A 16,629-nucleotide genomic window follows, 5' to 3' on the forward strand; every position below is an offset into this window, starting at 1 on the left:
CATTTATTGCCTTACACTGTGGAAGCGAAACCAGCTATTTTCCCCTTGTCCAGAAAAACAAACTTTATTGATCCCTGGGGTAAGATTTGGTGCAACAAAAAAAGGTTGTATGACTCAGCAGTGAAAATATAATACACGATAAATTATTCCTAAAAACCAGACAGTTTAAAGGCGAAGAAGCATTTTGAAGTTTGAAGATTTGGAAAGTAACAGAGAAGCAATGAGTCACTTTTTATCACTTTTTGTTGCGAGATAGTAAAGCGTTCAGCACGTTTCCTTCTGCCCCAAAATATGATGAGATAAGGCCCTATCTCCTCATGAGTATAAATAGGCAGATCAAAAAGCAGTGGATGAAAGTTCAAATAGCCTCTCTACGTCTTTCATGTCATCTGCATCAGGAGTACGGCATCACCAAAGCAGAGAAGCTGGACATCGCTCAGGCGTACTGTGTTCCTCTGATGAAGAAAATCCAGCTGGACCTGCAGAGGACCCACGAGGACGAGGCCGTCAACAAGCTGCACCCCCTGTGAGAACACAAGCCGCCACCAAAACGCACACAAACATGTTTACATGTATATACAGGCTACATACATACAGTGTGTGTTTGTGTACGTTCAGGGAGTGCTGTGTTGACTGATACGCTTTGTGTCATTTCCTGTCCACTGCTGCTCAGGTATTCTCGCGGTGTGATGTCTCCTGGTCGTCACGTCCGAACACGTTTGTACTTCACCAGTGAGAGCCACGTTCACTCCCTGCTCAGCATCTTCCGCTACGGAGGACTGCTGGATGTACGCTCTCACTTTATCATCTCTCTTTACTCTAAGTGATGTGTTTTTCCCCTCTTGTGTCCGCTTACAAAATAACATGTAAAGAATTAATAAAATGTGTGCGGGTTTGCATCCATGTTTTTTGTGCGTGTATCAGGAGGAGAAGGACCAGCAGTGGAAACAGGCGATGGACTACCTGAGTGCAGTGTCTGAACTCAACTACATGACACAGATAGTCATTATGCTGTATGAAGACAACAATAAGGTCAGTGTGCAGAGAGCTGCATAACTATTCTTATTCATTCTGTATTCCAACCACTGCAGTTTTATGTAAGGAGTTCCTTTTGTCTTCATGTGGTGTTCAGGACCCCTCCTCAGAGGAGCGTTTCCATGTTGAGCTTCACTTCAGTCCGGGAGTCAAAGGGTGTGAAGATGAGGAGAACGTACCTCTTGGCTTCGGCTTCCGCCCAGCCTCCTCCGAGGTGTGTTTTACCTGCTTCTTCCTACTTAAGCCGCTTTCCCACTGGTCAACAAACCCGCTAACACACCAGCTTTTTTGCTTAATGGGAAAGGCTACAATCGGCATTCAGACCCGGGTCAAATGACTCTGCAACAGACCGGGGTAATTATCACCTCGGCTCCGATCGGCATTAATGGGAACACAAAACACGTGTCAACACGCCAATCTCAGCTCCCTCTCCGGCGCGATGCTATGCTCCGTTGGTAACTTCTGCGACTCTTTGTCATCTCGGCTACAAATCCCGCCCGTCTCCGTCCAAGCAGCGCTCGAACATCGTTCTAAATTTGTCGCGCCAAGTTTGATAAACAGACTGAGTGAGTAATAGATACAATAAAGACCTAAAGCGCGTTTGTGACGTCAAACAGTGACGCAGCAGAAAAGACACTGAAAGCAGTATACTCCACTGGCAATTGGCATCCTATATAAGCAGGTCTTCCAGGTGTACACCGGGTCTGAAAACTCGTGTCAACACGCTAAATTTAGGTGGGAAAGAGGTATTATTCATGCAATGTTTTTGTGAACCTCAGTTGCCAGGCTGTTGTTTTGCCAAGTTTTGCAGTTTGTTCAGTGCTCAGACTGAGAGACTGAAAAAGCAAATCCCATACAGAAGAATGTTGTCAGAATTTCCTGCTATTTATATTTTGAGTGTTATGCATTTAAGAAGAAAAATAGTACCGTTTTCCCATTTTCATGCAGTCTGTCAGTTTTTGCTCCATTAACAGGCCTGAAATTGCGGAACTATCTGAAATGAGACAAATAATTTAGGCAGTAATGTCTGTACTTTAGTGGTTATCAAGGCTGCCCGTCTGCCACTGCTCCACTTTTTAGGAGAATCAGCGGTGTGTGTGGGTGTGTCTGAAAAAGGTAAAAGCTCTACAGTGCTCCCAATTTGATGATTTGTTACTCGTGAATTACCAACACTGGAGAGTTTGCCTGTTCTTCACTCTGATTCCATGTTCACTAAAATTGACAGACGGACGCCACAACGATGTAATTATGCAACACTGTCTGTGTGCAGACATTCTTTTGACAGGGTTTGGCTCTGTAACAATACATGACCATAATCTTTTCATTAGATTTTGTTGCATCTTCTTGTGTGCATTTTAAATATTAGTGTGGAAAACTGATATACATGGAATCAGTTTTCATTTAAATTTAATTCTTGCATTTAAAGTTATAATCTCGAAGATCTCAGTTTTGTTCTCTTTGGCGGCACCTTTGGTGATAAACGGTAATTGCGGGAGCACACTTCCCAGACAGTGTTGTATGTGTGACGTCCACGGTTGGCTCCGGTTGTAACTCTTGATTTTCCTCGCTGACGGTCGCTTTCCTTTTAAGTCTGTTTGCCTTCATCTGAGCGTCAAGTTTGTTTCTTTTTCTTTGGATCTTATTTTTGAAGTTGTATCTGTAGTCATCCATCTTTTCTTTGTTTGTTCAGCCATAGTAGATTACTGTTTACTCGCAACACTTGCAGAGAGCGGAAAAGCAGCCGCTTAGCTCCGCCTACCCTCTCTGGCAGACCAACCGCTGCTGGCTGATGGAAAACGCGTCACTAACTGGGCGCTCCTTGTGAATTTTTCCACAAAAGTCGCCACAGACACCCAGTCTGTGATACTGCAAATGCTATCATCAGTGGGCCATAGGCTCAGTCACCATTGTGTTTTATAGATAGTGACTTAACACTTATTTAAATGAAAGTCTTCCAGATTTAAATATAGGATTTATGATATTCTCCTCATCTTATGTCTAGATAATTATGTTGACTAAGAACTATCTCCTTGCATTAAACAAGTTATTGTTTAATAGAGAATGTTACGTAGCACAGCTCAGGCAGTTTTTCTTGTCCGTGCCTGTGCATGAGGTTCCATGAAACAGAATATATAGTGAGTAAATTTCCCTCTTGTGCTCTTTAATCAATCAGAATGAAGACAAAAAGCCTAATCAGGGCAGTCTGGAGGACCTCTGCCAGGACCAGACAGACCAGGCAGTTCCTGTTTCTGAGCCAATCAACATTCAGAGAAGGTCACCCATGATCCGCAACCGCAAGACTGGCTCCATGGAGGTACCAGACCGTAGTGTCAGGGGTTTCATGATGCAGTACTTGAAATCTATTTTCTGTTCTACGCTGTCCTTAGTTTGTACATGTGTCTTTGCTTTTAAGTGTTGTGGTTTTAAGTGACTGGGAGACATCAGGTCCCTGATTTACAGTAGCAGCCGTCTCACTCTTAACCTCTGGTCTTCATGGCCCCACTCAGGTCCTCTCTGAGACCTCTCCCACCCAGTCCTCCAAAGGCTGCATATCCCACCGGCTCTTCCCCTCCGTGTCGCGCCAGTCTCCTGAGATCAAACCAACCAGTGGCCTAGGTGGGCATCTCATTCCTGGTGTGTGTGTGTTTTCTGTATATGTGTGTGTGTGAGGAGAGAGAGAGAGGTAATGCCAACAGACACACTGACCTCCCAACACATTCATCTCCAGCTGTCATCACTGATCCTCACCTTCATCACAAGCCCCAACTGTGACTTCTCCCTCACCCTCCCACATTTCCATATCTCTCCATGTCTCTCTCTTATTGTCTTTGTCTGTTTTTCTTTCCCTCTTTTATTTCCATCACCCACCCCCTCCCCTCTTTCTCTCTTTCTCTGACGGTCACATAGCTTCCACCCCAGCTTAGCTTAGCAGCAGCCAAACAGGATCAGACTCCAAACTATGCAGGCAAGAGGTCAGCGGGGAGAGTTGCATTCACGGCCAGCTGTAGGATCTCTGGTGTCGCGTAGCGTTCAGAGATGCACCGATATCTCTGCTAGGTGATAAAGTGAGAACATACGGAACATGCTGTCATTCTTTTATCTGCTATTTCTAAGGTCTTAGCAGGAAACCCACAAAGTAAATGATATTGCAGAACAGAATTTAAAACGTTACCTATGTCCCAGTTCTATACTACACACTAATTCTAAACAGTATGCACTTTATACTAACTGTATAGTGCACAGTTTTTGCTGTTAGCATACCAAAAACTGTCTTTTAAAGGCTTAATATGCTACTTTTATGTCCAGTAGATGTCGCACTTGAACACCAGCATGAAACCAAAACAAACACCATACAGCAGCCACCTCCCCCAGCCTACAACCTGCTTCTTTTTCTTAGACATTTCTTTGTGTTATGTTCTACTTTGTAGCAGCAATTGAACATAAATATAACTTACAGCTTGAGCTGCTACAGGCACTGCTGCGGGCTAACGTTAGCACACTTTAGTTTACTATGCATGTTGCTACAGCCCCCGCGCTAGCATGGTTAATTACAAAGAATGACCGTGATCACGCTACAGAACACTAAGCAAGCGTAACATTCAAAGAAACGGTGAGTTAGCTATCGTCCCTAATGTTACTCTAGTACGTGTACATGAACTCGCATGAATACAGAGCCGTCCCGTCCATGTAAACAAAGAGCTGAGAACAACGAACTCAGAGGGAGTTTGACTTCACTTTCTTTTAAAGTTATTTTTCGAGGATGTATTAACAAAGGACATGCTTGTTTTCAGATATATTAATGTGTTAAATTTTGCATATTAAGCCTTTAATGTATTGTAACCATTATGAAGCAATGTCAGTGAAGTTGCCACATTTCACTTGCTACCTACAAGTGAAAACAATAGTCTAAATGCAACAATGTTTTTGTTTCCGAGCTAAGCCTATTGAATTTTTTTGCAGCTATAAGTTGCTCCTTCGTGTCCTTGGTGCCTGGGACAATAATGCACATTTACAGTAGGACACAAAGTTATTTTGTTGTTAAGACCGGACATTCTGCTTAAGTTGAGTTTATTGGTGGAATTGGGCAAACAGCTCGAGTGTTACCAGGCAGCAACAGTGTCTTGTTTGATGAACGTAAGCAAGAAAAATATGATTATAATGATCCTGCTATTATGCAAAACAACAAAATCACTGTGAACTCCAGGCTATATTCTGTAAACAAGCACATATTAGACATTAGAGTTCTCTGTAAATTCTCTTCACTGTATTTGAAATAACTGATAAAGCTCATGCACACAGTGAGAAAGGTTTTATGATAGTATAATCTTGCACACTTGTTACGCATATTAGGAAGAGTTGATTAAGGAAGGGATTATGTATAGTGAGCAGGATGTTATCGTGGAATGGAACCCTGACAGGCTGAGAAGGCCCCTGACGCGAAAGTGTCGCTCACTATACATTATCCCACTTATTACAAGGCATTTAGAAATGATCATCTTTCCATTTTCCATTTAAAAAAATAGTCACTAACATCGAGAGCTGCGTCCATAGCAACAGTTACCTCTGTAGCCTTCTTAAAATGAGCTAAGCTATCTGTTATTACTCACATTAAATGGAAACATTTACATTGATGGTGAAGTAAGACCCCCATTCCCTCAAGAGGCTTTGCCTTTTGCCAGGCCGCCATTGTAAATAAGAATTTGTTCTTAATGACTTGCCTGGTTAAATAAAGGGTCAATAAATAAATAAAAAGGGGACAGCAGGAATCTGCGCAGCACCTGAATGAGGTTTTCTGTCTCGTCACTGTTAGTCTGTTAACATTTTCTTTTCAGAACACCGCCGTATCCCATACTGTGTTCTGTTTAATGTTTACTTCATTTGCCGTCTTCAGTCTTGTAGATCTCTCTGTCGCAGCCTCCAGTTTTTGCGTCTTTTAACCCTTATTGCTTTCTCTCTGCTGTTTTCATCTCTTTCCTTTTTTCCCCTCTGTAAACAGACCGACGTCAAATTTACCGGACTTCTTTCGGCAGATTGATATGATTGCAGTTAGTCCTCTGGATTGTGTAATAATAGCCGAATCCCTAGCAACGGTCTGTCCTTCATAGCAACAGTCTGTTATCAAGAAATAACAGACCTCGGGATGTAATTAACCAATCAGAATCAAATATTTAACACATCCATTTAATAATAGATTGTATAAAAATTATATAAAATATTGGCTCATGTGCAACAACAATTACTTAATATGTTAACCTCTTATAATTGCATAAAAAAGATTTGATATTTTAAAATTGGTATTTCCTCATGAAGGGAGAAAAATGAAAACAAAACGTACTAGGCATTGTGTATAAACGTCTCCTTATATATTTATTACCAGCTGTGTGGTGCTCTACATGCACAACTAGGTTCTTATTGCTGTCTGGTAACACCAAAAATAAGGCAAAACTATCAACCCATTCTCTTAACAATAGGTATGTTGCACCGAATATGGCACAATTTCCTGCAGACTGCATTTTGGTCTTCAGTTAGATGTTTGGGAAGTTCTTCTTGACCCCCTATCAGGACACACAGACGCTGTTTAAATGCCTAAAATCTTCCAAATAAGCTGCGTCAGAGGTCTTTTGAAGAACCTCCTTTAACCTCTACCCTAATGGGAGAACCCTTGAAGGACTCTTGTTTTGCTTTGTGTGCAGTTTCCATGTAACCTCCAACGACCTGCTAACACGTTGACACTCACACGAGCATGAAAGCATGCTGTCTAAATCAAGACGTGTGGAGGAAACCATAAAACCATTAGCGTGAGAACGGGGAGAGGAGTCACTCTGTGGAAACAATTTCTGTCACATGTGCTCCAAACCAGTAGCAGCAATACAGCTTCAGTTTATTTACTTTGTTTGCACAATAAAGGCCCCAAAGACATAATTTAACTGAACAGATATGTGCAGGAAGAAGGATGTTAATTGTAAGTCATTTCCATATATTAAACTTCAAAAACAATCGAGTTAAATCACGCCAGGCAGACAGAACAACACAAACAAGAGCAGGTAAAAGAGCAGTGTGGGCGTAGTGCTATGTCGCACTAAATGTGCTAATCATCCTGTCACTCACTGCCTAATTATGACAAGTCTGATAGCAGCAGTGGCTTCTGTGTTCGTGCGACATCAAAGGAGCATGTAAAGCCTCTGGGTATTCTCTGAGTGGAGCCTGTCAGTTTGTTATGTATAGTAAGTATGAGGCCGCTGAGTGATCCCTCCCTGTTCATCACCATCACCAACAACACGGGTCAGAGACGAGAGCAGCAGGTGTCAGGGACGACCTCTGTTAGCGAGCCGCTCTTCATACCTTCATACTGTTTATAGAACAAAGACACAGACGCTGTTTAAATTATTTTTACCTTTGTTTACTGCAATTCCTAAGATAATATTTCCTCCTATGTGTGGTTTGCAAACTCCATATTGATTTAAAATATTGGAATAAAGATATTATTTGAGAATTGGCTGCAACTTCATAGCGTCTGTGAATAGCAGGAGTCTGAAACAATCTCATTTTCACCCTCAGGGGGTTTGTCTCGCCTCTGCTTCTTTTTGCATACAAAACACACATTCTGTATAAACTGGTGCACTTGTTTACACATACGCACACTCAATGTACACATGCACAGGTGTCACTGATGTAATCACTCTTGTGAAAACCCTGTAGCTTGTATGTTATCATGCTATAGCTGCCTTGTTTTCAGATCCATCCGACCATCTTTTGTTTATTATTTACCATATTTTAGATGTAAGATAACAGCAGTTACAGGGTTTTCACACACTCATGCCAGACTCTCCTCAAAGCAGCATATTGTTATGATTAATGGCATGGTGTGTAATAATTACCAACACCCTCCCTGCACATCCCCCTCCCTCCCTGGCTCCTCCTCACACAGGCTCGCTCTGCTCTGGGCTCTTCAGTGCCTCCGCCCTTGGGGTGTCCTGTAGCGCCCCCAACCTGCGGGACTACGTCCGCACGCACCACCACCACCACCGAAAGCCACCTCTGTCCCCCGGCAGTCTGCCGTGCCAGATTGGCATGTTTGGTATGTTCACACACAAGCCGGGGCTTTTCATCTCTCTCACTTTTGAAAAGGTCTCCGAACTCTCTTTCTGGCTTTTAAGTTTCGTCTTTTTTTCTTTCACTTTTTGCACCTTTAAGCTTTAAATTCTCTGATTTTCGGGACATTCTTTATTTGTCACTTCTTTCTCTCTTTTTTTTTGATCAAAGCTCCCTATTTTTTTATGCACCATTTCCCAAAATGAACCAGCAATTTCAATCTGTTGCATCACATTTCTTGACTGATTTGTTACACAGTGTGAATAATAAGGGCACTGAATTGACAGCAGAGTGATTACCAGTGCGGCTAATGCTGAGCATGCAGCCTTACAGAACATTAAACTGTGTGGTACCTGCAGCTATCAGTGATCAATGTTCCTCCAGATTAGCATGATAGCACGATGGTCTGCTTGGGTTTGAAGGTGTTGAAACGCTCTCTCTCTCTGTGCATGTTGTTTTGCAGTTCACATCCTCTCTCGGGAAATTTAATTTCATAATCCACAGTAAAGTAGTTTTTGTGTCTGGAAGCCAGAAGCCTGGCTTGGCTTTCTTCATTAATCACTATTTACGGTAATCCTTACATTAAGAAACTCAGCCTGTTACTTGGAACAGATATACTCAATAATCCACCTTTAAATAATCCCCGCCTGCATTCTTCCTCCACACTATTTTCCCTCAGTCTCATCTTAGTAATGGCGAGTACAAACAAGCAGTTTTCACAGCCACCAGGGGTCCTTCCAGCAGGTTGAAGTATCCCAAACATCTGGATTGGATATCATTCTCATGCTTACAGCTGTTTTAGTCACACAAGTTTGTTCAGTACTTTCCAGAGATGAATGTGACACATCCTCGGGTTAAGGCAGAAGCAGATTACGTTACTAGAAAATGTATTTAGAGGCATGTGGATCTACAAAAGCTGCAGGGATTTCTGTCTCCCACTGCAGGATTTAAACACATGAAACTGAGCTGTTCAGTTTATCCACCGGGTGTCACTCTGAGTGCAAGTTTACATACTGCAAGCAGCACACAGATGCTCCCTCTCTCAGTTGTGTTACATCATGGTATAGACAGAGACAGGTGAGGGTTGACGTCAGTGCTGTTCATTTCAGGAAAGAGAAGGCGACATCAGGGCGAGTATTTTGTTTCCTTACTGGAAATGTGGAAATAAGTCTACCTCTTGTTTTAATTGACTCCTGCTGCGTTGATGATGATTGTACTTCAGCTGTTCGGATTCAGTTTAACCTTCATCAACCCCACCATTTTCTAAATGTGTTCATTTAAATAGATTTTTGTAATTTAACAGTATTAATTATATAAAAGTTGATATTCCGACAATCATTTATTGATCCTGGAACCTTGATTAGAGAGCAAGTCTGAACATTGCTTGTTTTTTTATCAGGGTTTGGTTTAGTTTAATTAGATTTAGAGGAACTATAGGCTACATAAATTGAAATATGTTAGTGTTTAACCCTTGAAACTAAGAATTGTTGTGTTTTGTTACCTTATAGGAGGGTTACTTACTTCAATCGACATTCGATATATCATTAGAAACTGGTGAAAAATTAATTGTTCGAACTGTAATGATGTGAAGCACAGCAGAAAACGCTTGCCCACAAACAAATTAGTAATCTGCTCTCCAGAGTCCCAGAATGCGCTCACGTTTAAAGTGCCTTGTATTCCCACAGATGGCGATAATACGCTGCCTGCTGTAAACCAATGGAGGAAACTAACGTGTCAAGCCGCTGTTAACATTTCCTGCTTCAGCGTCCCAGCTGTAGTCAGAAAGCACAGGGGAGACTTGTAGCTAGCTTTTGGGCTAACTCCCCTCACTTTAATACGCCAGCAGTATGCAGCAAGCAAGACACGGGAGCACAGCTTGAGGAGTCAAAGGCTTTATTATGCACAAACACAGCCCAATCTGTACATTGGTTCTGTTGTTGAAACAGCTACCGATCACTCTTTCTCTGCCCTTACGCTGCTTCGGTGCCCAACTCTTTGCGTAACTTGTGCGCACAAACTTCCGTTCTCTCTCACTCGCACTTACCTCTTCCCAAAACAGAGCTATGCTTCTACTATAGTCTTATAAGACTGTAATACAGAACTGATCATGTCAACACCAACACAGGTACCCAAAAAGTTATTGGTGGGGGGGTTGACGTTGGTGTTGATTTTTGGGAAAAGTGACAGCCCTAGCCCCTTAGTATAAGCTCTTTATATCAGTGAAACTGTTCCGTTTCCAAGGAGGCATGTAAATCATGTGTCCACGTAGCCCAAGGAAACAAACACTGGCTGCAGAGTGGGCCTTGTGAATTTTGTTGAAGTTTGGCGGTGGAGAAGGGTTCTTCTCGGATGAAGTTAAGAAGAGGGGTTTTCAGCTGTTCGCCTCAACTCTACAGAGCATTTTTGCGTCTTTCAGCTAACTGTTTAGCTGTTCTGCTTCACTTTCGCTGTTCTTCTAGCTCTGATTTTAAGCAATATCAGGCAGCTTCTTCAGTGAAATGCTCCTAAAAACCCATTGTACACTAGCTGCTCTGTAACAGCACACAAACACAAGCAAGTTGTTAGCATTGTGGAACATTATGCTGCTAAAGAGCAATATATTTCTGTCAGGGGGTTGGTGAGGATACCAGAAACTGAAGTAAAAGAAGAGTGAATTTTATATCCATCTATCTATGATCTATACCACTGATCCTGTTCAGGGTCATGGGGGCGCTGGAGCCTATCCCAGCTGTCATTGGGCGAGAGGCTGGGTTACATCCTGGACTGATCGCCAGTCAGTCACAGGGCTGACGCATCGAGACAGACAGCCTTTAGTGCTCACACTCACACCTATGGGCAATTTAGAGCCTGAATATTATATTATATGACTTATTTTTCATTTGTTTTATTAATACAAAAACGTGCACATTTGTGAGCTTTAGAGGTACAAATTGGCTAGCTGTTTCTCCCTCTGTCCAGTCGTTATGCTAAGCTATAGGCTAAATTGATGCTGTCTGCAGCTTAATGTTTACCATGCAGACATGAGAGTGATGTCAATCTTATCTTCTAACTGTCAGCAAAAACATGAAGGACTTTATTTCCCCAAAATGTTAATCTATTCAAAAGAGTCTTGAAGGACAACATCACAAGAAAAAGGAGGTAGGATTCACAGAGAAAAAACATCTACATCAAAGTCCAGCGTCACTCCTCCTGCATGTTAACTATTCATCTAAAACATTCTCTCCATCCCCTCCACGACCTTTCACTTCCTCCATCTCTCTCCTCTTTGTTTATTCAGAGCTCATTTCCACGCATGTTGGTTGGCAGACAGACGTTGATGAATCGACAGGCCGACTCTCTCTCTCATGCTGTTTTCTCTCTCTTATTTAAAGCTTTTACAAACAAACAGGCTAACAGGCTGGCAGACACAGGAACCAGCGGTCCCAGTAACACCAGTTACCTTTCTTATCTCCTCAGAGCTGTTCTCTATGCCGGCAGTAAAGAGATTTTCTGTGTCGTTTGCCAGGCATCCGACTAATGGTATGTCTGCTTTTATTCAAGTTCATTTCGACACTCCTCCAGTTTTTCCTGTTACCTTGCATGACCTTTTATGGGAAAACATTTCCTGTGTTTTCTTTTTTTTGGGGGTTTGACGTTTGACTGCGTTAATTACATTAAACGTCTCTAAGATTTAAATTCAAAATAAATTATAGAGTTTCTGTTTCACCACGCACCCTCGGTGTTTGTTGTACCTTGTGTTGTTTTTGGCCTTCACCTCTAACACCACCTGCTCTGCCTGCACCTGTTTAATTGACCTCCCTGATCCTGCTGTTTCTTTACAGGACGGATGTTCATATTTTCACTGAAAAGATAATCAGCAGTTTAATCAATCAAGAAAATAATTGACTGTTGCAGCTCTGTGATATGAACTACTTCTTTGTTCTTTGTTAAAATCCCATTGGGCAGGATGTGCTTTGGTTTACTTGTGGTTGACAGTAATGTACAGGTAAAGGTGATCTGTCGAAGCTAACTGCAAACTGTAAGTAAGAACAGTTTGCATTCACAGCTAATGTAAAGTTTGCAGCTTTCACACTTTGTCCCATACATGTGAGAGTCTCCGTGTCCTCAGTGTCTCTGTTTTGATCATATGTATCTGTCACTGGTGAGTAGCGTACTAGGTCGATGGTGTTTGATCTTAATAAGAGTTAAGGTGGTGATCCATGTATCAACTTTTACATCAACAGGCAACGTCAATGTTGACCATACACTTTTACATTGAAAAGGGTCAACCTCCTCTGATCTGGAAATGTCAGATAAGCAACACCCCCTTTTGTCTTCAACATAAAGAATAACATCAGAAATGCTCCAATCACAGCCCAGATTTTAGGTCATGTGATCTCTCTGGCCTGAAATTGTTTTGAACAATGGCGGCCACCTGAGCGCAGTGGACCGGGGAGAAGGAACTTTTATTGGTAAGACTTTACTCTTGTAAATGAATGTGTGCAGAATATCTGTCAGGTAAAACTAAAAACACATTTTAGATGGTTTATTGCCATGAAATTTGTCAGTTAGCAGATTTGTATTAGATCGTTGGAGCTAGCTTAAATTGCGGACGTACTAGGAGTTGCTATGGTAACCCCGTAGTTGCGACTGTAACGAAGGTGTACAGAGACATGGGCCTGTTGCCCTGTGCCTTATCATGTTGCTTGTTGATGTTAACGTTTTCTGTTATTGTGATTTAAATGTTGATTTAAAAGTTGATACGTGTATCACCGCCTTAACTCCTCAGTTTGTTGTTGAGATTTCTTATCATTGTAAAACTGCCGTGTGACGAAATTCACGGGTTTTTTTTTGCAACACCACTGCCCCTATGGGGAGATCAATCATGAAGGAGCTTTCTGATGGGAGCCCCGCTGGCACTTCAAGACTGAGAAGGAGAAAATAAAGCGCTAAAGCAGAACTGATTTCAAGTCCTGAAATATTATATGGATTTACCCGAATGGTGTTTAGGATTTAGATCTGTGGCCTAGAAACAGCCCGGCATGTGGTGGCAGGCTGATAAGTGCTGTTTGTACATGAGACATTACATGTCGTTCAAGCACCAGAATCATCTAACATGTTGATTTATGATGACGAACAGAGTCAGGGTAATCCAGACATCTGCTATGAAGGATTGGACTTGCATTCATCAGAGGGCCAGAAACACAACTTTCTCTCTTGTGTTAAATTTGCCATATCCACGAAGAAGGTTATACTTTGCCAGTTTCAGGCACCTTAGGCTACGTTCAGACTGCAGACAAATGTGGCCCAAATCTGCTGTCATATGTGGTCCTAAATCAGATACAGGTCTGATGTTTTGTCATTTCCAAATTCATTTGACTTTTACGTCACTCTCTATCGACATTCGTCACAATTCTGCGCTGGCGGGAGTCAAACTGTTAACATAAACATGGAAGACGGCTCTGACCCCGCGTCCACACACACCTCCAAACTGAAGTAGCAGCCATTGCTCCACAAAAAGCCATTATTAAAAATTTGGCTCTCTTTCTCCTCATCCTTGTCCTCGTTATCATCTGCTATCACCTTGCTCATGCAGGTCAGTTCAGGACCGTGATTAGCTCACACTGCAATCTGATATTTGCTACATTTTCCAAATAATGTGAAAGAAAGAAAATCTGATCAGAGCAATAACTCTGAATTAAGCTCGAAGGCTTGCGGTGTGAACGTAGCCTTAGTCAAAGACCATGCACTTTAGTGGTGTGTATCGTATTACAAACAAATTAGCAGTCAATTCCCACAATCCCCACTCTCCCGAAGGAGTTTGGGGCTCCAGGGCAGCTGCTCATTTAGACAATTGGTAATGCAGCCTGGTCGTGCAGTCATTGTCAATATATTGATTAATGTGTCTCCATACCTGAGTTGATCATTTTGGGGGGGGGGGCACTGTTTTCCGAGACTACGTTTGTGAGGACGGTGTGCTTGAACAGACGCATTGATGACTTTTTTGGTTGCATGTTTTATATGTAGATCTGTGTCTCTGAGGAGGTTCCCCTGTCATGGATTATTGACTGATATTGATTGCTGTCTTCATATGACCTTAGGTTGTTTTTTGTGTGAACTGTGTTCGCTTTGAAATGGATGAAGAGGGATTGTATCATTTGTTTGTTGTGGCATGCTGATGAGCCAAAGCCTGAAGTTCTAAGAGGTTAAGACCTGTATTGATTAATCAGTGATTGAGTAATTTTAATCAGTGATTGAGTAATTTCTCTACAATCCACCATCCTGAAGCTACGCTGCTCTTTTAGTTCTGTGCGCTCCTCCTGCTTTTTCTCCACTGTACTTTCCTTCTCTCCCTGCTCTGCCTCTTGTCCCTCAGAGCCCTCTGACGAGCGCCGCGTAGTCCAGCTGCCGGGGGGGCTTCTACCCGCTGAGCCAGCCCTGCTGGGGTTTGCCCCTCTGGCTGTGGACGGGGCCATGGCCCATCACCTGTGCCACTGTCCCTACCACCTCCGCCTCCTCAAGACCTGGCTGAAGTCTGGTCAGGAGCTGCCTGAATGCCTGCACGGTCAGCCTCTGTAGACCCCGCTCACTTCCTGTTGCCTCCTCTTCCTCCCCCTAGGCCCATTGAGCCAGTGTTGGGGCTAGTGGGATGATGTTTCTGCCAGTTGAGCTTTGCACTGTTTTCTGATTTTACGCCTGAGCTTTCATCCTTTCCTCTATTTTTCTTGCCACATCTGCAGCCCTGCTCCATTTCATGTCCAGTGGAAAAAGTTTTGCATGCCTGCCAGTGGATGCAACTCTCGCGTGGAAAGCAGGAAATGTGCATTCTCTCCTGCAAGCTTAAACTCAGTGAAATGACAGTTCACCCTAATTTTCCATATTGTGCTGTATCTGAGTGAAATCAAATCTTTGTGTAAGGTTAAGTTTGATCGTCTGTGAAGGTTCTCAGTCTTTCAGGTCATGGTAATTCGAAGCTATCCAAAAGGGCAACTGTAACCCTTGATTACACATCTGTTAGCATACTAATGACCTACAGAGGCTTGTATTTCTAGCTCCGTCCACCAGTCAGTTTAGACCTGAAGAAGCCTTTCGGATGAGATGTGAAACGTCTTCAAGAACTTCAACCAAGTCCAGCTGCCTTTTGGATTAAGCTTCGAGTTCAGTTTGATCAGCTCCATGAGATTTGATTGGGTCGCTCAGTAATGGGCATTAAGCGGTTATGATGGGTAAGATCAGGTGATACGGATGTGTAGTGTACTGTTGGCCTCAACTAACATTTCCCTCACTTATGTTGTTTGTTGTTAAAGGGAATTTTATAAGATTAAGTTGGAACCAATGCCATTATCGATTTGCTTGTCGATCCAATTTTTTATTTTAAGTATTTACTCATGATTAATATTCTGTGTGGACCAAAAAGAACCCTACAAAGGTTAAAGACGATGGGCGAGTTGAGTCGATTGTAGTCTTAGAGCTAGCTGAAGCAATAGTCTGACTGTCATTACCTTTATTTATAAAATATGAGAAAACATGTTGAAAGGAATTTAAAATTGTGGAGGAATAAGATTCAGTGGATAACTCTATTTGGAGAAGGAAAACGGGCGATAATATTCAGCCTCAACTGCATTTTTTTAAATGTTAAACATTTTTTGCCAACTAATATCCGCACTCAAGATATACAGCACATTTTAGCTAACTACCATGTGTTATATTGTGGCATTATTCATTGCATTTATTCATCTTAAATGTACTATTGTGTGCATTTTCATTCAATTGTGTTATGTGTCATTTTATTCTAGTTTTTGGGTTCCTTTTTAAAGGTGCATTGTGTAACTTTCAAAAATCCTCGTTGTTAGTGACACCGTTGGCCTACGAGTGAACTGCAGTCAACCTTCTTGCACGCTCTGATATCTACTCGACGATATTTTGCTACGTTGGCTGACTGGTTACGGTAGCTTGTTGCCAGCTGACAGCTAGCTGGCTAACCTTAGCCTAGGCGGATAGAAAACAGTCGGTAGTTATACACATTTGCTTTGTTCTGCTACATAATTTACTGTTGGCCAAAAGCAACACCGTTTGTCATGTTAGCTGGCGAAGTTATTTGTCAAGATAGATAACTGACATTCACACTCAGATAGTATTTTGATAGTCATAACGTTAGTGAGCATGCTAAGGTTAGCCAACTAGCTCTGACATAAATACATTGCATGACTCCGGCATTGTGCTTCGTAACCAAACGGCAAATCACACCTGCGAACCAGCAAATCATCGTAAGAATTAGCAAATATTAGCCTGCTAAAACCACAATATCACAGTAAAATATATTTCACATGCTTTGCGGGAATGTCAGCTTACCTGTCCAATAGCAAGAAAGCCAGTTCTGGGTCTGTTTTGATCCCCAAAAGCAATCGAAGGTCTCTTCATGATTCGCATACCCTGCCGATGTTGATCCTAGTTTTTCCCCTGACGTGGGTTACATTCCAGTTTGAGAGGGGCTTCACTAGATAAAACTTTATTTTTGCACGA

General features: G+C 42.3%; 1 protein-coding gene across 1 annotated transcript in view; it reads left to right on the forward strand.

Moving 5' to 3' along the window:
• The window catches only part of LOC138612497 (inositol hexakisphosphate and diphosphoinositol-pentakisphosphate kinase 2-like), a 61,617-nt gene that overhangs the window by 30,893 nt on the left and 14,095 nt on the right, over window positions 1-16,629 (forward strand). The window contains exons 20-26 of the mRNA XM_069685787.1: window positions 399-526; window positions 674-788; window positions 925-1,032; window positions 1,133-1,249; window positions 3,209-3,349; window positions 3,543-3,651; window positions 7,964-8,113. Coding sequence (XP_069541888.1) covers window positions 399-526; window positions 674-788; window positions 925-1,032; window positions 1,133-1,249; window positions 3,209-3,349; window positions 3,543-3,651; window positions 7,964-8,113 — 868 coding nt within the window. The remainder of the gene's footprint in view (window positions 1-398; window positions 527-673; window positions 789-924; window positions 1,033-1,132; window positions 1,250-3,208; window positions 3,350-3,542; window positions 3,652-7,963; window positions 8,114-16,629) is intronic.

Source organism: Semicossyphus pulcher, unplaced genomic scaffold (genome assembly GCF_022749685.1).
Source record: "Semicossyphus pulcher isolate SPU_LCO1_2020_fin unplaced genomic scaffold, fSemPul1.0.p SCAF_8, whole genome shotgun sequence".
NCBI lineage: Eukaryota > Metazoa > Chordata > Actinopteri > Labriformes > Labridae > Semicossyphus > Semicossyphus pulcher.